The sequence below is a fragment of the Carettochelys insculpta genome, chromosome 7, assembly GCF_033958435.1.
Source record: "Carettochelys insculpta isolate YL-2023 chromosome 7, ASM3395843v1, whole genome shotgun sequence".
Taxonomy (NCBI): domain Eukaryota; kingdom Metazoa; phylum Chordata; order Testudines; family Carettochelyidae; genus Carettochelys; species Carettochelys insculpta.
Genome location: NC_134143.1, coordinates 8,881,665 through 8,902,602, shown reverse-complemented (window position 1 = coordinate 8,902,602; position 20,938 = coordinate 8,881,665). Strand labels below are relative to the sequence as shown.

The 20,938-nt window shown below is 48.4% G+C and overlaps 1 protein-coding gene across 1 annotated transcript in view; it reads right to left on the bottom strand.

Moving 5' to 3' along the window:
• WDFY4 (WDFY family member 4) overlaps window positions 1–20,938 on the bottom strand; it is a 217,747-nt gene that overhangs the window by 33,676 nt on the left and 163,133 nt on the right. The window contains exons 47-52 of the mRNA XM_074999912.1: window positions 14,035–14,077; window positions 11,981–12,100; window positions 10,886–11,003; window positions 9,446–9,555; window positions 3,775–3,928; window positions 992–1,083 (exon numbers count right to left, since the gene is read on the bottom strand). Of these exons, the coding sequence (XP_074856013.1) occupies window positions 992–1,083; window positions 3,775–3,928; window positions 9,446–9,555; window positions 10,886–11,003; window positions 11,981–12,100; window positions 14,035–14,077 (637 nt within the window). The remainder of the gene's footprint in view (window positions 1–991; window positions 1,084–3,774; window positions 3,929–9,445; window positions 9,556–10,885; window positions 11,004–11,980; window positions 12,101–14,034; window positions 14,078–20,938) is intronic.

The following is a 20,938-nucleotide window of genomic DNA, read 5'->3' as shown; positions in this document are numbered from 1 at the left end:
TGGAAAAGAGCGGACTACGGGAGGAAATTATAGACGCAGTGTTCCCTGTAAGCTGAGAGCTTGCGAGGCAGCCCAGGAGAGATTCAGGTGCCGTTAGCTAATTAGCTGAGTGCTCACAGCCACCAGCATGCGTTTCTATTGGTGATGCACATCCACATATACCTTGTTGCACAGAACAAAATTTATTCTGCCCACAGATGGAAAAAAATAGAGAGGACACTGGATAACTGATGTGGAGAAAGTACGTAAGGAAGTGTTATTTACTCCTTCACACAGAACTAAGAGTGTGCTGAGGTTACCTGTGAACACTGACGCAGTCTGGCACAGAGACAAGTGTGTGTGTGTGTGTGTGTGTGTGTGTGTGTGTGTGTGTGTGTGTGTGTGTGTGAGAGAGAGAGAGAGAGAGAGAGAGAGAGAGAATTGCTGGCAGGCTGCTGGATCTGGACTAGTTGAATCAGGGATGTACAGCACAGAACGTGAAGTGCGTACTGGTTGTGTTTTTCGCCCAGGCAGGGAACCATATGCAGCAGAAACATTCTGTGTTAAAATACTAGTGACACCACCTCTCTCTGGTCTTAACTGCACCCCCGGAACAGGACAACAGCCATCTCTATGCAATATCAGGCTCTATAAGTAAAAGCTGACCTGAAACAGAACAGTCTGTTAGTGACAGAGGCAGACAGTTAATGCTAATATCCAGACAGTGCACACCTCTCTGGCTGGTGATTATCACAGTGTGAGTACATGTATATCACATCCATACATGCCACACTGGACCCAAACTACTGAACACTGGAGTGTTTGGAATTGTCTCCTGCTACAGAGACAAGAGCCAGCCGCAAAGTTCAGTTCAGATTGGAACCCCCTCTAAGCTGGGGCCTGTCTGAATCTGGTGTTTTTGCTTGAGCCCATTTCTAGTAGATCGTATGCATCTCCCATGGCCTGCGACCCACTGGGGTGCTAGACCCCAATGCTCGAGCTACGTACTTACCTGTCTATGCAAGCTGATGAATTTATAAGGGTCTCCATCTGCCCAGGGGGGAAGCTGTACATCCCCCATCACAGTCCCATCCTGCATGCTGCCTGCAACATTGACAAAGGGAAGATTAGATAAAGGAGACGGATGGAGACTTTGCTCAGTTGCAAATGGAAACATGCTTTCCCCAGATCTAAGAGAACCAAGGGTCTGAAGAGGTCCAGGTAACTTCCTACTCCCACTGGTTTCTAATTGTGCAATTCTGGGTTCTTGGTGGAGTATGGAAGAGGCCTCCTAAAACACTGCAGGGGATTCCTAGTCCAGTTTGGCGAACGTGAGCAACCCAATAGCTGATGGGCTATTTTAGTGAGAATGCAAACTTGCAAGTGCCTGTCCAGAGAGGAACCTGTGGAGCGTCTCTCTTTGCTAGTCATCAAAATAAACCCACATGGTCCGAGCATGAACCCTCTTCCAGCCCTAACTGCAGACTGGATCCAAATCAACCTGTCAGCTCCTCCTTTATTGAATCGCTATTATTCTATGTGCTGCAGCCCTGCTGGAGATAATTGCCAAACCTGCCTATTCCAGGGATTTTCACAGATTCGCAGATTCCATGGCCAGAAGGCACCGTTGTGATCAAACACAGGCTGTAGGACTTCCCTGAAGGATTCTGCACTATAAAATCTATAACTCTTCTTTGCCTGCCATTAATTTCACAGACCAATCCCTTGCTCTGATAACATGGCACAGTACAACAAGGATGTTTACACTGCACCTATCATCATCCTAAATACCCGAGTCTCTCTCGAGCTGGGCTCTGATCCTGAAATACGGACTGAAGTTAAGGTCTGGACTAAAACATCCCCAAGGTCTAGGAGCATTTGGCCCTGCGCTCCTGCCCATTACAGAGCCATGCTGACTAGAAAGGGTAAAAGTGTAACTTTCAGATCGATGTCCCGGTTCACCCCATTCAGATTCGTGTCTGGGTTTTGATTTCAATCACCCCACGGGTCAGGCTGTGTTCGGTTTTGGGCTTTTCTAAGCCTCTGAAGGCTAACTCATCCAAAGTGTTGCTGTCTGTGAGAAATCTGTCCCCGTCTTGTCTTTCCTTAGCTCATGGATCACCTCCCAGAGTCCTTATATGCTGAAATTGGACCAGCATGCAGCTGGGTCCTGACACAGCCAGTTAAGGCTTTTGGCTGGCCCAAATCTGGGATTTGGTTTTCCCCTTAACCACTAGCAACTGATGTACACTGCTGGAAGATGCCTGGTATTGCACAGTCCACAGTCTGCCACGTGAGAAGCTGTCCATGTCCCAGCGTGGGAACAGAACACTGCCCTGCCGGCTCTGATGCACTGAGGGTGAGCCAGGATTCCCTGCTAGGCTCTGCTCTAATTGAATCAGCGGGAGGGGATGTGTTCAGGACAGCATTCACTGAGAACAGGACTTGCACTCCAAGCTGATGATGGACTCGGATCCCCTCAGAAGGAGGTGAGGCTGCACATGGCAGCACCAACCAGTGGGTGAGAGCCTGGTGAAGTCAAAACTGCCAGGTGGTCTATATGCCGCAACGGAGGCCACGTTTCCAAAAGCAACCCCTGTATTCGACAGGCAGTGTGACCACCTGGAAACACAAGCCCCTGTGAGCTGAGAAAGACAGGCTCTGCAGGTGCGTGCTTCATGGGAACAACTTAGACGGCCCTGTGGTGAAACCTTGTCTCTGTGAGACCTTCCTTTAAAGGGAAACCTGACCCGTCTGGCAAGAGCCATCTGCACGCCACCCCCAGAAGATGCGTGTAACCACTTCAGTGGAACAGCCGCACGTTCTCTAGCCCGGGCTGGGCAGGAGGTCAGATCCAATGATCACTGTGGTGCGGGCTGTATGAATCATGATGACACTGATCCCTTATACTCCTTGAAGCACTTCACAAGCTTTTAAAGGACTCACCTTCGCACACCAGACCTATATCAGAGAGGTCGCCGTGTTAGTCTGTATCTTCGAAAAAAACAAGAAGTCCTGGGGTGCCTTATAGACTAACAGATATTGTGGAGCGTGAGCTTTCGTGGGCAAAGACCTGCTTGATCAGAATCTGACGAAGCGGCTCTTTGCCCTCGAAAGCTTATGCCGGTCTTATGAGAACTGGGTCTTTCCCCACGAAAGCTCACGCTCCAAAATATCTGTTAGTCTATAAGGTGCCACAGGACTTCTTGTTATTTTCGAAGACAGCGACTAACACGGCGACCTCTCTGATACTTGTCACCATGCAAGGCACTACATTAAGCTGTATGGAGTGGAAATCCATCAGCATCATAAAAACACTCGCACAGATACAGACAGACATCATCTTCCTCTCCAAATGCAAACAGATGGACATCATACCAAAAGGACTGAAGGTGAATATTGCCACAAAAGCTTATGCTCCAAAATATCTGTTAGTTTATAAGGTGCCACAGGACTACACCAGATCTATGGTCACCATTGCACAGATAGGGAACTGGCACACAGGTGACAAGTGACTTGACGAAGGTCACACAAGGTCCCTATGGCAGGGAACTGAAACCTGTTCTCCAAGACGCAAGGGCTGTGCCCTCATCACTGGCCACCCTGGCCAAGCTGTCTGGACATCGTCACAGAAGACAGCTTTGACAGGGGAGACTGAAACCAAGTTGCCTAGAAACCAAGATGTTTTGGGTCTGGATCCAACTTTCTCAGCTCAACCCCAAGGCAGCCTCCCAGGGCAGCTGCCACCGCCCAATCCGGTCTCTCGGCAGTGCTCGGGCTCCACTCAGTACGTACCAAACTCAAAGTGATTGCAGTTGATCAAGAATTCAGGCAAGTAGAAGAATTCAGGGATGAGCTCCCGGACATCACTCATGTTCTCTCTCGACGCCGAGTCCCATGCGTTCTTCACGCTGTGAAACATCCGGTCTGCTATGTCAAAACTTCCCCCCTGCAGACATGGGGCAAGACAGACAAGCTGAAAGCACCCCAGCCGTCAGAGCTGGATTTCCAATGTTCTTCAGGACCTTACGCTCACTAGGAAGCAGGTACTGAATCACTATCCTAACGATAATCATCTGGAAGGGCCCTCATTTATGCGGGTGCAACTGAGGCGCCATCTACACTTACCGGGAATGTCGATGGCTGCTATACAATTTTAGGGTTGCCAATTGCATACCTAAAATCGATTTTGCAGCCATCAACAGCGGTCTCTGTCCTCACTGCAGAATGCCGATGGGAACGCTCCTCCCACTAACATTGCTCAATCCGTGCCGCTTGCAAGGACTTCCGGGGTCGACTTTGACTCTGGAACGCACTGTTTCATGCACGCACGAAACAGCGCCCCAGAAGATCAAACGTACGCATCGGATCTTCTGCGGCCAGCGTAGACCTAGCCTGAGAGTGCAGACAGGCCTGTTGACTGTCTAGGTGGGAGGGACCTGGGACCAAGCAGAAATGTGTCCCTCCTACATGACCGCTGATTGTGACCATGGCTTTCTGTAGCACCTCTTCCCTCCAAGTGCTCTACAAACCCTGGGCCTGATTTGGGGAAATTCCTGCATCTCTGACCCAGGAAAGCAAGGAAATGAGTGTTTACATACACATGCTTAATTTTATGGGCATTCAGCACACGTGCCATTCCCAAATAGGTATGATTTCACAAAATCAGGGCTTTTGGGTAAACTTTCCATTAATTTATATGGGAGTTTTGCCTAGGACTGAGACCCTGATATAGTTCTGGTGTAATTTTCAGATGTGCTCCAGTGACTTAGGAGCACTCCCTAAGAAACTTGTGCTTCTAAGTCACTTCGGCAGATCTAAAAAGCCCCACATCCACCAAAGCACATTCGCTTCTAGCATACAGTAACTGCTTGTCAGTGATAAACCAGTAAGACAGTTATACTCCCCTGAAATTGCAGGGTGAAATTTGCGCCATTAAGATATAGGTCTTCTGCTCAGGCTGAGATCTCCACTGGCCACGAGCGCTCAGGACTTCTTGTTTTCACATCTCATCCACAAGCAAGCACCATCAGTCAGGTCAAAGCACCTCCACACAAAGCCGACACTGACTGAGAATGGGGACCCAGCTACATCTTTCCTGAGATCTCCCATTCATGATTGGCCAACCATGCATAGCTGGTGAGCTCCAATCCAAAGCAGAGGCTGGTTTCTTAACTCCCTCTTTATACTACACACATGGATTAAAAATCCCCAGTGACGAATCCTGTGAGGGACTGTTCCCCAGTTCCCACTTTCCTATACACGATCAGCTTGCTGTATACTAGCACTTACGTAAGTCAGCGTAACCCATTGGTGCAGGTACGCTACGGGTCTCTAGCTCTGCTGATCTGCAGAGGCTAAGAATTGTGACACTCCCACAGCTACCGAGGGAGGTAGGTCCCTTCAGCTCAGATGGCAGCAGTTCATCCTTTTAGCTCTGGAGGTCTCCAGTTCAGTCCCAGGGGGGTCAGCTAAGCAGATATTGAATAAGCACAAATAGTGACAGATTTGCATGCAAACTTGTAAGTTTCTGCCTGTTGCCGACTCATTAGGATAAGTCATTTCCTCTGTTTATCTCTTTCCTCCTCCTGATTGCTTCCGGAACTAGCTCAAGAAGATTAATAGGCCCCTTCTACTTAGTTACAGGTGATTAGGGTTTGCTTTTCAGTCTATTAAATATAAACCTAAACATAAGCATCCACGCAGTGCAAAGAGCAGGGGTTGGGAGTGGGGTGAGAATGACAGCTACCCCTCCGCTACATCACGCTGGGAGCAAACTCTGCCTTTGGGCATGCGGTCAACGGAGCTGGGGTTTAGCTGGGGAGCCTTTCCACTTCCACTCCAGGGACAACAACTAAAACTCCGACCAAGATCACATGGGCAAGCCTAGCTAGATCATTTGATGCACAAGGTCATCTTGCTCTTGATCAATGCCAGACATACACCCTTGGAGTCAAATTCCCATTGAAATTAAAATAGCATAGAAGCAGAGACTATAAATAAATCAACAGCTAACAAGTATCTCATTGAAGCATATTAAAGGCCTTCCTATGTTTAATCTGCAGACAGTGCACTGAGTCTGGTAGTGATTGATGCTTTTTCATCTTTTTTTTTTTCTGTTTGCAGCTTTTATGAAGGCTGATGGTAATCTCCTGAGAAACAATATGATTTGTAATAAAAAGATTACCTGTATTAAATAAAAATAATATATACATAGGAAATGCTGTTAGTGTGACAAATCTGGTTAAAGATATTACCACCCAGAAAAAATGTGATTTTTTCCCTGGCTGTCTAATTCATTTTAAGGAAAAGTAATATCTTTAAAATGTAAGCCTGTATTATTTATAAAGGAAGCAATAACTGGTTTTCCCATTTCTTGTATTAATAAATTTATTTGCATATATTTATATCAGAATTAATGGGTTTTCTCTCTCTCTTGGAATGCAAAAACTGCACCGAAAGGGAAAAAAGAAAATCTGGAATTGCGTTATGCTTTTCAACTGCACATTAACATAAAGTCTTACAGCTTTTTTTCATGGGCCACATGGAGTAAGTCCTAAGGTATCCTTCCTTCCTACAAAGCCACTACAGTAATCAGGGATGGAGGTTAAATTAAACACTGTTATAGCCACAGTATGACAGGGACTGTGCAAAGTAGTTAGGCAAAGCATTCGCTGGGGGGAATCTAAGTTAGAATCAAACTGCACTTCTAGAAGAATTGTTCCTGTAAAGGCTGAACACGTGCCATTGATTATAATGCTGGGTCCTGACAGGACCTTAAATCCGAGGAGCTCAAAGTGCTTCTCAGGTGGCTAAGAAGGTACAAAGCATTCAGAGATCCCTAAAGAGGCAACTCAGTCACTATCTGCATTTACAAGCAGCATTTAAGTGAGTCACTCGGAGTCAATGAGTATGCTGGGAATTGACCCTACAGCTGTCAAGTCCCACAGCAGCATCTCAGTACAGCAGTCCTCTTCCAACCACCCTGAGGTCTATTACACTTAATAAAATATCACAGGCTCTGGAATCCATTTCTTGTACATCCGCTGACTAACCAACATGGTTCATGGACTGCTGGGTGCTATCCGCTCTGTGAGCGAAGGGAATCTCGATCCCAGTCAACTCTGCCCTTTTAAAGGGAGCTGGGTCTGAGCTGCAGTGTTTCCCATCTGGACAAGTTCACACTGGGAGCAGGGGACAAGGTTGGATCAGGCCTACATAGTACAGACGGTCCTCCTACGATGCAGCGCTCACCTCAGCCACCTTCCAAGCTACGTAGTTTCTGAGAAAGCCATTTGTGTGGGACCCTACTCAGGATCCTTTCCAAAAGCCCAGGTGCTCTGTGTCGCCCAGGTCCCCTTCTCCACATGCTTACTGAAGCCTTCAAAGAATTTTAACAGAGTGGGGAAGCGTGATCTCCCACGGTGTTGACTCTTCCCCAACATGTCTGATGGTTCTGCTCTTTGCTATAGTTTCTACCAGTTTGGCTGGTACTGAATTATGTGCACCGGCCTGTAACTGTCAGGATCGTCTCTACAGCCCCTTTTAAAAATATTGGCATGACATTAGCTACCTTCCAGCCAGCCAGTACAGAGGGCAGAATGTTTTTCCAGCAATAGCAGGTAGCGTTGCAGAGGTGCTCCAGTTAGATGGCAGTGACCAGAGTCGGGTAGATCACTCCCGCTCTCAGACTCCATGACTTTGCTGTAAGTCCCGGAGGAACCAACTGTACATCTCAGGCAAAACCAAGACAGAGCAGTTCCAAAGCTGCGACAGGGCCAGGTACATGTGGAGAATGGCAACACGAGCTCTGATTCTCATGCATTAGCACAAGACCAGAGGAACAAGGCAACTGGCAGATCTGTTCAGTCATTTAACCAGACCCATTTCGAGGAAAAATTTTGGGAGCTTCTTTCAATCTCAGAGGCTTTCCGAGCCGCCTACCAACCACACGTGAGTGCCGCCATGCAAACTGGTTGTTTGTTATGGATAGGAGCATCTCGGTGAGCCAGAGCAGTGTTTGTAGATGGCAACAGCACTGAACGCCCCCCTATAGTAGCTGACTGCAGTGAACATATCGTCGCAGAGCGCCGCGGATGAGCATTGCCTCAGGTGACCCACAAACCCACCGCCCACTGCTGGGAACAACCGATTTCACAGGGTTCACTGCTTACTTAACACAGCACATTATTTCCATTAGCTCATTAAAAGGAACAGAGCTGCGGCAAAGTGTTTGGAGAAGGATGTGGCCAGCCACACAACAGTCCTGAGCGCCACAGCCTGAACCTGGACCATAATGCAGACGCCAGGAAGGGCCTCCCTAAAATACCTTGCACAGGGTCCTCTCCCCAACCCCAAGTAAATGAGAGCAAAATGCAAGGTGTTTAGCATGAATTGCAAGGACGTTGCTTTCCTTGAAGGTGTCTCCCCAGCCACTCGTTGAACAGCTGGGGGCAGTTTGCCAGCCAAGTAACAAGGAAGCTCCAGAGACAAATGCCATCATTTCTTTCCTCACCATTTGCTTCATCGTCAAACAAAAGGAGCTGTGGCTGGAGCAGCGCAACACAGAAAACCTCCCCTGGGGTCCTGTCTGAGCTCCTAGCTCTTGTGGAGAGCTCAAGTTTTGCTTCAGAGTTCCCCAAATGACAACACCACCTTCCCTGGCCATGTGGAGCTCTAGATTTTCACTCTTTCCCGTCAGGCCTGGGTTTAGGCTGTGCATCCACTGCAATAATAGATCTGCCGCACGGCCACTGCTGAGTCTGGTCAGCTTCAGAAGATGGGCTCAGAGCCCATGCTCCAGCCCAAGCTCAGACTTCTCCATGGCAAAGTTCATACCTGCAGCCGAACTTGCATACGTCCGTGTCGATAGATCCACCCTCTGAAACTCTGCACTGTGGGGTTGTATGCACCCTACTGCCTCAAGGGACATAACAGAGGAGCTCTTAAGGCCCAGTGCCTGCTATACCCCCATCCCAGTACACACACATCAGGGGTTTGTGACAGATAATCTAGGCTCCCCTGCGCTGATGACTCGGCTCACTGTTAGAATGTAATATAAACCCACCTCTCATCCTGCTCCCATAGAAGTTTTGCGAGTGGTTTGTATGGGAACAGCAGGGGGGCCTCCCTCCATGCCAGAGTTCAGTTGTGACCTACTGGAGTCACTTGAGAATGAATGGGCAGCTCATTAGCCAGGGCCTGGAATCAGTTATCATAGTGACAAAGGTTCCCTCTAACCTTTTGCATCTATGGGCAGAATGAATTTTGTTATGTGCACCAAGGCAAAAGGATGTGCACCACCCGTAGAAACACACGCTGCTGGTTGTGGGCACCCTGATAATCAGCTGGACAGCCCTTAAGTCTCTCCTGGGTTCAGCTTGCAGGGAACTCAGGTGTTGGCCTGGCAGTGAAGAAGAGAACAAACTGCTCCGGACAAGAGAGGCGAAAAGCTGCGTCCTTTTACCTGAAGCGAGCAGAAGGTCTGTGTGAACGGCTCCATTCGGACCAGGTACGACGCGACTATGATGGCTGACGAGTAGTGCGTGCAGTAGTGACACTGGGCCGACGGGTCTCCTGCCAATTAGAGGTGATCAAGTCTCAGTCTGAGCCGCTGCCATTCGAAGGCGCCCCTGCAAATCGCCACCGCTCCGTGGTGTGGGGCAGGGTTTGAAAAACAGGGGCGACGGACCCACACACAGGGCACGGCCCATCGGATGAGCGCACATGCACAGCCAGGCAAGCACACTGCGGCCCAGCTATGTGCATGCACACCCCTGCACTTTGCATGGGATTGCACACGCTGGGAGGACAGCAGGGGCCCTAACGCGTCTGTGGATCTCACGCCCTGTCCCCGGGGTCCTCACGTTCTCTTTTATTATGTTCGCAAGAGGGATCAGCCAGGTGGCCACATAACAACCAGCGGGAGGGAGTCCTACACGATGGCGACGGCCCTGCGGGAGATGCTGATACCAAGGTGATGGGCACCCTACCCTAAGTAGAGCTAGATCCACGTCACCCTGCCTGCAGCTCCCCCATCTCCCCAGTGCTTACAGCACGCCGGCTCCAACGGGGGCACAGACGTGGCAAATGAAACGTCGCCATCTGAGCTGGGTCCTTCGTGCCAGGAGCCAAAGCTGTTTTCAGGGGCGGGGGTCCAGTGGTAAGGTAAGGACCTTTCCCTGCCTGTGAGGCCTTTACTCTCCACCCTTGCCTGCCCGGGAGAAGGAGAGGGGGCCAAGGCGAGCGGGCTGAGGAGAGGCTGGAGGGGGCAGGACAGGTGAGAAGGCGGATGCCTGGGGAGATCGGAGGCAGCGCTGATGTGGGGTGGGGAGACAGGCAGAAGGGATATTTTCCTTTCTGTAGAAAACCACAGGCTCCCCCACCCCCTGTGACACCCCTTTCCCAGCCCACTTTAAGCCCTGCACCCTCATCCTCTTCATCATCACCCTGTCCTGGAAAAGGTCCCCTCCCCAGGGACAAACTCCTTCTCTCCCTTCACCCCCGTCGCTAGCAGCCAGGCTGTCCGCAGGGACCCTTTCTGGGCACGTGGTCTCTGTGGATGCACTCTCCGCCCTGAGGGGCAGGGGTGTGACCCAGGGGTGCAGGGCACATCAGGAGAGGGGACAGGATGGGAGCGACTCCTCTTTGGAGTCACGGCCCTGAAGCCCGCAGCATGCGTAAAGCTTAGCTTTCTGGAGCCTCCTGTGGCGTGTGATCCCGGGATAGTACCGTGCTTGTTACCCCCTAATGCCAGGCTTGTACTTTGACTCCCCCCGGCATCTATGCCCTGGCTCCCTGATTCAGAAGCACTGCTTTAGATTATCTGAGTACTCCTGGAAGACCTCTGAGTACTCCCGAGAGTACATGTACCCCAGTCAGAGACCCACTATCCTAACGCACCCACCTTCGCTCTTCTCCACCTCCTGGTAGCGCTGGATGAATTTGCGTTTCCTTTCCGGGCTCTGGGCTCCCATGGGCTTGGAAAGGTCTCGGAAGGTCTGGGGGCTAGCGAGGTTCAGCATCTGCAAGGCAAACCTCGGGGGGCTGAGTCCTCCGGCAACCCCACCCACCAGGCTCTGCTCCGTGACCTGTCCGGCACAGTGGTTCGGGTGCTCCGGCAGCCACAGAAATCCCTGAGCTCAGAGCTCAGCCCTTAAACCCAGCCTGATGACCTCGCCGGTGTGGAAGGCCTCCCCATTGCTCCGTGGGAGCTGAATGAACCCCGCATCCGATGTTGGCATATACACTGCAAAGGTGCAGAAGCGTTGCAGGAAGCCAGGCTTGGGGCAGATAGAAATGACGCCATTGAGTTCACAGGGAAAGGAGATGAGCCCTGCCTGCCAGCATCTCCCCTGTGCTGGTGGGTTCATGGAGTGACCCCAGCACACGGGGCAGAAACCACAGCATATCTGCCACTCTGGGCAGAAATTCAACGGCACCAAAGAGGGATGGATCCTTGGCAGCCGAAGAGCAGGCCACGCGTGCTGGTGAGTGTGCCGTGTGTGCAAGGAGAGTCCTGCACAGAGTGTCCGCCCCTACTGGCATCAGGGAGGCAGGTGCAGGCATGCATGAGCTAGCTGGGACTGAGCTAGCTTGCAATATATAGCAGTGTAGCCATGATGGCCCAGGCCAGCTGCCCAAGTATGTTGCTAGGGTCCCAGGCAGCCAGCTCAGGTCTTTCTTAACTTGCTGCAATTGTGTCTCCCCATTGCTGCGTAGATGTACGCAGCCTGGCAGGAAGGCATGCCCGGCAGGGCCTGCCCCTCAAGGGAGCATGGGGCCTGCTCTCTCCAGAGCCCTCTGCAAGGACAGGAAGGAAAAGGAGTCACCGACATGGCCCTGTTCTGAGTCCAACCTCTGGTACAGTCCCCCTGTGGCTTGAGACCTCAGAAACAGGCTCCAGGACTGAGGTCACCCCAGCATTCACATCAGTGAAGAACCCTGTGCACAGCTTCAGCTGCAGATGGTTCAGAAAAACTGCCCAGCACCAAAAGCTCACCTGGGAGTGGTAATCAGCCAGGATCCAGGGGAACACGGGGTACTGCATGTAGTCGTTGTACGTGCGCCGGGCCAGCGTGTTCAGGTACATCAAGTAGTCAAAGTTACTGATCTCTCTCTTCTGTCATGCAAGGAAAAAAGCATCACAAATTGCAAGGTGAAAATGAGAGCCATCCCCTGCAGCCTACTCACAGCTGGCCAGCACAGCCAGTCAGGACGTGGGAACATTTTTATTGGTAATGAAAAAGTTTCCACTTTCTCCCAACTTTGTCATCTCAGATTTTTGGGGCTGTCAGTGAAAAACATCAGCAATGCAAATTGGTTTAGGGGTTTTCAAAGATAGCACAAAAATTGCCTTCAAAATCTGGAATTTCCAAATGAAACGTCCTTTTGAACAAAAAAAGCCAGTTTTCACTGAAACATTGTTTTCAACACCAAAAAAAAGGGTTACCACCTCTCCTCGCTGCCCAGAGCCACTGAGCAGTTTTTGGTCTTTCAAGTCATTTTGAACGGTGCCAGACTGACAGTCCTGGCACATGAAGTCCCTTTGCTAGTTCACAAAACCAATACAGCTGGGAAAAGGACAATACAAACTTCCCACACATTGTCCCTAGTGTGCCCAGGATGAAGTGTCACGAACCTGACCTGGAGAGAGCTCCTCTCTGGGTGACATGGGGCGTTCTTTTTTCTCGTAGTCAACTGTAATGATGGTTCTTGCAATGGTTATCATTTGTATTTGCATTGTGTTAGCACCCGGGGGCATCATTCAGGGATCGGAGCGTGTGCTTTGCTAGACGCCAGCATGCACGCGCGCACACACACACACAAAATCATTGAGATCTACGCATCTGTGCACCAGGTCCCGGACTGAGCCCACCATCTCATTGCGCATGCACTACACAGAGGCCTCAGCTGGTAACAATGCTCAGATGATCACAATGCCCATCGGCCTGGGTTCTGAGCCATCAGAGACGGCAGCTGCTTTAAAACTTTGGAAGCATTCTTGGAACTCTAAGGAGCTCCGGTTCAGCTGGGCCACAGCATTATGCTATCATCCATCAGAGACTTTTATTCAACTCAGCCCAAGCCTATGTCAGCTTGCTACTGTTTCATAATAATCAGTTCATCCAAATGTAGAATAAGCATGCCCATTGGATCTTCCTCAGGCTGTATAACAGGCACAGTGGCTGAAACCAATAAATTCTCTACCATTAGAGGTATGTGACTGGGTGCTGTGCTGCTTTCATGTGGTTTGACAGACAGCTAAATGCACACCACAATATTATTGTTATCCCTGGGAAGGAGAACCCCAGCAAACACAGAGCCAAAGGGGCAGGATACGGAGCCTGGATTTCTACCCTGTCTTCTGTGGCCATCGAGATCTATATCAAAGTCATGTCCAGATACTCAGCAGGTGCAGGACAATGGCACTCCAGTGAAACCAATGGAGCGCTGCTGATTTACACCTGTCATGCCTCTCCTTTTTCATGTTCTGTCACCTCAACTAGAGGGGCCACCTTAGGCATCACTGTAGAGAAGAACTGAAGCCTCATGTCCCTCTTGCCTATAATGGTCCCTCTCATTTTTTCCATCCATGGGCAGAATAAATTTTGTTCTGTGCACCCAGGCAGTTGCAGCTGTGCACCTCCAAAAAAAGCACGTGCTGGCAACGGTGGACACTGCTAAACATCAAGGTGGCACCTCAATCTGTCCTGGGTGGCTGATCAAGCACTCAGCTTACAGGGAACACTGCTGTCACCTAGTGTCTTGTCTCAAACATTGGCCAGTAACAGCTGCTCCACGGGAAGGTGCAAGGAACTCTATAACACCCCAGCGTGAGCTAATCTGCACCCCATGAAGGGTCCGGCCCCTGATCCTGAAGCGTGACAGACTGACTCCAAGCCCTGAGGGATCAGGTCTGTATATTTCACAGTAGGGTTGGGGGTCCCAGTACACTACGGTAGGACAGAACGAGTTGGTCCTTTTGTTTCCTGTCCTCTGTTCTGAGATGGTTTTAGTCATCAGAGAGTTAGCCAGAGACCTGCCGACGCTTACCTGCCACTTCTGGAGCATCGTCTTTTCCCCTCCCACGTTCTTCCTGCGTAAAACAAAGATTTTACTGTCACCGAGCGCTTGAAAACCACAGGAGGCTGAGCCAGAAATTATACGAATACTAGCAGATTTACCAGGCATTGCTCGGGTCCTTAACTCATGTAATTGTTCTTCTTCATTTAAATCATTGCTTTGGGCTGGGGCAGGGGATGAGGGGTTCAGTATGCAGCTGCTCCAGGGAGAGAGGACTCTGTTCTCTGTTGCTGCAGCAGCTTGGGGCCAGGTGAGACGCACAGTTTCATGGCCCCTGCAGCTCCAGTGGGCACAGCCTAGGGAAGGGTGCATTTCCCCCTGCTGTGGCAGGTCCAGGTTCTTCTGCCCCTGTGCTGCCCAGCCAGAGTGAGGAAAGCAGCAAACTGTGCACTTTCCCCTCGCTCCCTGACAAAGGGGAGCAGCCAGTAATGTTCCTGTACAAATCTGGAGAGGGAGCTTCAACCACTCTGTGTCCCTCAAGGGAGCCACAGGGGGTGGCAGGGTGGGAGGCTCCAGTGTGGGAAAGTCCCAGTCTGGAGTGGGAGGCACCCCCAGCCTGCCCATTTCAGCTTTCTGGTGATTGTCTCTTTTCTGTATGGTTTTATGAGAAGCAGTTCCATTCCAGGCACATCCTATTTCCCTGCCACAGCCAGTTCTCTCAGATGATGCTAAGAGGAAGCTGCATACCAAATTTGGTGGTGCAAGCTCTTACCATTTAGGAAGAGTTCTTGAACAGACAGATTCACAGACAAACTCTCTCAAATGTAGATAGTAGATTCCAACCTCTCCAAACACAAACGATTAGGTGTTTGGAGCAGGTGCCATATGAAGAAAGACTAAAAGAAGTTTAAAAGAAGAGACTAAGGGGCAATATCACAGAGGTCTATAAAATCCTGACTGGTGTGGAAAAAGTGAACATGGAAAACTTCTTTATTTGTTCCTGTAATGTAAGAACTAGGTGTCGCCAAAGGTAATTAATGGCTAGCAGGCTTAAAACTAACAAAAGGAAGATTTTGTTCACACAGCACACGGTCAGCCTGTGGAACTCCTTGCCACAGGATGTTGTGAAGACCAGCACTTTCACAGAGTTTAAAAAAAAGCTAGATAAATTCATGGAGATTAGGGCCGTCAATGGCTATTAGACAGGATGGGTAGGAATGGTGTCCCAGCCTCTGTTTGTCAGAGGCTGGACATTGGTGACAGGAGGGGGTCTCTTGAAGAGTATCTGTTCTGCTCACTCTCTCAGGGGCATCTGGCACTGGCTGCTGTCAGAAGACAAGATGCTGGACTAGGTGGACTGTTGGCTGTTCTTTTGTTCTTCTCCCTTATCTTAAAAACCGACTTTAAGAGAACAGTAAAACTGCCAAGTGAAGCACTCCACAGCACATGGGAGTTTCATATCTGATTTCAACAGGAGCAAAGTTAGGTCAGCACTAAGCCATGTGAAGAAACCCATCCATAGTTAGAGCTGGGCGGAAAATGGTTTTCCATTCTTGTAAAGATTTTCAAGAGTTAAAAATAAATCCTAAATCAGGACGGAAAGTTGAAATTTCTTCTATTTTCATTAACTGAAAACTGAAAAAATTGTGGCACCAGTCACTCAAAATATTTCATTTTGAGAATTTGCAATTTTTTTCTTTCACTTTCAACCTTTTTTCAGTCCCATTAGCTTAAATTTCAAACTGAAAAGTTGTACTGAACTAGCTAACCAGAACTTTTCTTTTCAAAAATTATTCATTTTGATCATTTCCAAACTCTTCTTTTCCTGAATTTTTTGAGTTGGGAAACACATCAAAATGGACCTGGTTTAATATCTAGTGGTTCGTTCAAATGGTGTTTTTCAGTGAAAAAAATATTTTGTCAAAAAGTCTCTGACCAGCTCTACCAATCACATCTTTCACCTTCTGCCCTTAAGCAGAAACCTTCCAGGTTGCCTCACTCTCCATTCGAAGTCCCTCTTTTCAAATCCAGGTTGAACTTCTGTAATGTAGCACCCTCTGGCCCTGACAGCTGCCAGATGAGATAATTTGCTGAACCACAGGAAGTCAATATTGTCTCCCAGCATTACCAACTCTGCCACTGCTTACTGGGCTCTTAAGAGACATTTAGTGGTACATTACAGATAAATAACAGCACAGAGCACAGAGAGCCAGGACGAGTGGCTGAAAACAAACTTTATGGGACTGTGGGAAATTTGGCCACACCCACAATAAGTGGTCATCCAACTCACTAAAATTATGCCAGGATTAAGGATGTTGCCGGACAAGAGAGTTCCAGATTAAAGAGGTTCAACCTGTACTTATACTTTTCTGAATCTTTTCACTTTCAAGCCAACTGGCATGCAGTGTTCTCCCACCTCCTGAATAGGTTTTTCTCATTAACAAAGTCTGTTTCCCAATCAATCTTCACATAACATTTTTGCTTTGCTGCCCCAGCCACATGGACCCATAGCTGTTCTGAAAAAAAAACAGTTGCCAAGTTTGCATCTTTATAGTATTTGTAAGAATGTAGAAAGTTTATTTCCATCCTCATCCCCATCACTCATAAATGCCAACCAACTTTTGCTTTTTTTTTTTTAAACTGTGCTTAAGAAGATTACAAGTTGAGCACACTTCAGCCCAAAGAATGAAAGCATCAAATCTTCTGAGCAAATTAAAACAAGGCTTAGAATATCTTCAAATAGTGGGGCACCACCAAAACCAAATATGTTGTTCAGTAGCAGTACCCTCAGACTCATCACTTTGGGCTGTGTTCATGTCAAACGCGAAAGGCTAAGTTGGGTAGTGTTTGGTTGATTTTGGGCCACATGTCACCTACCAAGGTGCTGTTGTGGTACTGCTGATTCAGCTGGGCTGTAAGGACTTTTCTGATGAGTACGTTTCCTCAGCACGGTGACTCTCTCAGAGACAGAATTACTAACTCTCCAGAAATAAAACTATACATTCTAGATCCACGTCAGCCATGTGCTCGAAACACGAATTCCTGAGTGAATTCTCTGGCATGCATTTCAAGCAAGCACTTAAGAGGACATCACCATAATAACGATCCCTTCTGGACTTAAAAATCAAAGAGAGTAGTAGAAAGTAGAATTTTTTACTTTCACCATCACATTTTATTTAATGAACTATCAGAAATAAACCATGACCTTAATGATTTTATAATTAGAATCGAGCCATTTCTTTTGCCAGATAACTTATTCACCTGTCCCACCTCCTAAAATACAGCTTTGGGTCAAATTTGTCAAATGGTTTTGGCCAAAAAACCAAACAAATAAGTTTTGTTTCCACTTTATATCTACTACATGAAACATTTTGATTTTTGTTTCAAAATGCATTCTGTTAAAAATAGCTCGATTTAATGACAAGGGGAAAAAGGTAAAACAGACTAACTGATTTTTCTAAGTCTAAGGAAAAATGTTTTTCACCCATCTCTCTCTCTAACATTATCTTACTGTAGAATTTCTATTAGACAAGCTAATGTCTCAGAATAAAGGTAAGTATTATTTTGCACATTGCTAAGGTAATTTTTTGGGTGCAGTCCATAGGCTTTTTGGCCAAACCATAAAATTGAGACCTGATTCTGTCTCATGACCTAAAACTTATACACCTCTTTAATTCACCTGTTTGACCAGCCAATCATAGGTTAAGTTTATAGCAACCACACACACAAACAACAAGGGTCTGTTGCATCTGATATGAGAGGACAGATCTTGGCTCTTTGCCTTGAAGATCAGCGGGTACATACCACTCTCCATTACATGGTGTAAATCTGGAAGAACTCCACTGACCGCAAGGCAGTTACTTTGGATTTGCATCACTGATTCTGAGCAGAATTTCTCCTAGGAATTTAGGAATTCTAAAGTAGCAAATTAGGGTATTGTAAAGAGCTGCCATTTGTCTCAGTTTTCATGTTCCTATTTGCATATTTTGCAGAAGTTTGCTCATAGCCTTGGCTGGACTTCTGCAAACCTCACAGCACATCCTGGAAGGGCAGAAAGTAGGCTGTATGCTAAGAGAGGGTTAAGGTGCTTGTCTGTGGTCAGGCAATCAGGCTGTAGGGGATTGGATTAGGGTGTCTGCCACAGAGGATCAGGTTGGGTGTTAGCAGCTGGCAGGCAGGATTGGATCAGCCTGCTTCCCATAGGGGTGGATGAGTTGGCAGGAATGCTCTGGCTGCTGGTGGGGAATTCTGAAGGAGTCCTGAAATGTATAAACTTGTTGTTCTGGCCAAGAGCGTGCACATATTTACATATGTATGATGCTGCCATCTACTGGATGGAAACAGAACTGTTCCTCTGTGTATCATAGGCCCTATATTCCTAATAGCTCATGGAGGTTCTCCTGGGGCCACTTTGAACTGTGTGGCCCTGGCAGAGATCCAAGTGGCTGCTGCAGAATTTAAAGAGATTGATAAATCAGCCATTCTCACGGAGATATTCCCATCTCAGGGATATCCTGCTGGGATGGAGAAAGCCAGACTCGATAGCCCTCCCCCCACCCCAGTCTCAAGGATTCTGGAATTCTGTGCCACAACGTGATGACTCACAGAGGCCAGAATGTTGGCCCTGGGTCTGGGGTGTCCACTTCCTTGACCATCTTTCAGCAACCAGCATTCCTCCAGCCAATACCTCCCCAGCTAGCACAGTGCTTGCTGAGAGCCGATCAGCACCAGCCCCCCCAATACTCCTGTGAGTCCACTTAAACCAAAATCCTGGGGAAGTGCCAAAAAGGAGAGGGGGACAGGAGCTTTACAAACTTACATAGCTGTACTCTTCCAAGGGGGTAAATCTCTCTGGATTCAACAGACGTGTCTACAAGGTGCATGCCATGGCTAGGGGCTGACCTCTATAATATCCGAGTGCCCTGTGTGCTCATGATGAGTGATTGATTAACCCCATCCCACGAATATCAGCCTGTAGCCTCTTGCTAGTTATGGCCAGCAACTGATCTGTGTGCTTTAGCAATGGGTGAAGTTCAAAAGGTTTCATCAAAGCCCTAGGGCAAAATCCTGCACTTACTGAAGCCAAACTCCCACTGGTTTCAGTAGGACCACAATTTCACTCCTTTTGTTTTTCCTCAGCTATCTGAAATTCCCCAGTCTGCAAAAGAGGGGTGGGAATTCTCATAAGCAGCAGCTCCCTTGAAGATTTTCCATTATTTCTCTGCTCTGCATTGGGGTGGAAATACTCAACAAAGGAACCTTGTCTTGGAGTAGCAACAAGCCAGCTTCTGCTCCCTGCCCCGACCCAGGGAAGCAGAGGGCCAGGGAAATATAACTGTTTTCCCTTGATGCTTTGCCAGCTTTTCCTGAAGCCTCAGCAAAGTTCAGTTCAGTTGACACAAAGGATATGATACAAAGTTGTTGTTGTTTGATTGTTCCCAGTTTACCTATCCCTGTAGTCTTCCACCACACCAATGATGGTGGGAAAACATTAACTATGTAAATAAGATGAACACTATTTAAGAGCTTGAACTATTGTTAACAACATCCTTCCAAGTATCTGAATAGTGCTTTAGGAACATCAGTCCATTTGGGCCTGGTCTGCACTGGGGAACAAAGTCAATCCCAGCTATGCAATTCTTGCTAAGCCATGAGTGTAGCTAGAATTGATGTATCAGAATCGATTTTCTGCCCGACTGTAGATTGGGGCTCGTCAGGCTTGTGCTGACGTCCCTTGCTCCACATGATAGCGTGGTGTGCCAGGGGCGACGGCCAAACTCGGAGAGATCGATTTTGCTGCGTCTTCACACATGCAGCAAAATCCAAAAGATCCATCACGGCACGTTGAATGCTGGGTAAACATAGCCATACCCTTAGCCCTACCCTGGGAGAGGTAGGCAAATACCCTCCCCTGTTTGGCAGGTGATAAGACTGGCTGTATTTCAGACCTGGCTACTGATGGTAGGAGCTTGGGCAAGTGACCGCTCTGTGCCTTGGTTTACCTCTTTGCAAAATGAGAGTGACGTTAGCAACCTACCTCCCAAGACTGTGGTTAGGCTTAACTAATTTTGGTCAGATTGCGCTGAGATCCCGGAACGGAAGGAGGTACAAACGCGCAGTACAGCCAGGCAATTAAACCGTGTGTACTTTAACCAGCCGTGAGAGGTAGACAGACTGTATTCATCACAGTTGGACTCCAGCAAGCACACCAGGGTTACTACCACCACTTTTCATGCCCAGAATGTCCTGGAACCTTTAGTGACCACAAATGTCTCAGCCAGTTCCCTGGTTTTACACCTCTGGCAGCCCTTTGCACCACATATTTCAAACAGAGCTATTCCCCCGCCCCCCACCCTTTATTTATTGGTTCCAGGTTGAACCCATCAAGCCTGGCCACCAGAAGCATTCGCTTGTTACCCCAGGCCTCGGAGAAGAATTATGGTAAATTCACGAGTCGGAAGAGGAGAAGGGGTCCCAGGGAAGCCTGGTGTAATGAAACAAAACAGCAGAAATGTAGCACTTTAAAGACTAACCTTTCTGCTGTTTTGTTTTGTGGGAGCACAGACTAACATGCCTCCCTCTCTGGTACTGGTGTAATGAATAACTCTAGTCAGAAGGGGTCCGAGGCCGCTGTGGCCAGCTGACAACTCAGACCAACTGCTGCAATGTTTGGGGTCATTCTCCCTGTCTTGCCTGCTCACTGTGTTGCCATGGCTCAACATAAGGCAGTGACATCATAAGAGTTGTAAGACCAGAACGCACTTGGCAAGCACCTCACACCCTTACCCCAGCAGATTCCAAACTATTGAAACCCAGAGCTAAAGCAAACAGCTTGGTTCCCTTCTCCTTTCCTAACCTGGCTGCAGTGGTCTCCTCCTCTGCATAAACCACAATCTGACATTTCCAGGACTTGCATGCAGCTGAGTCCTTTCTG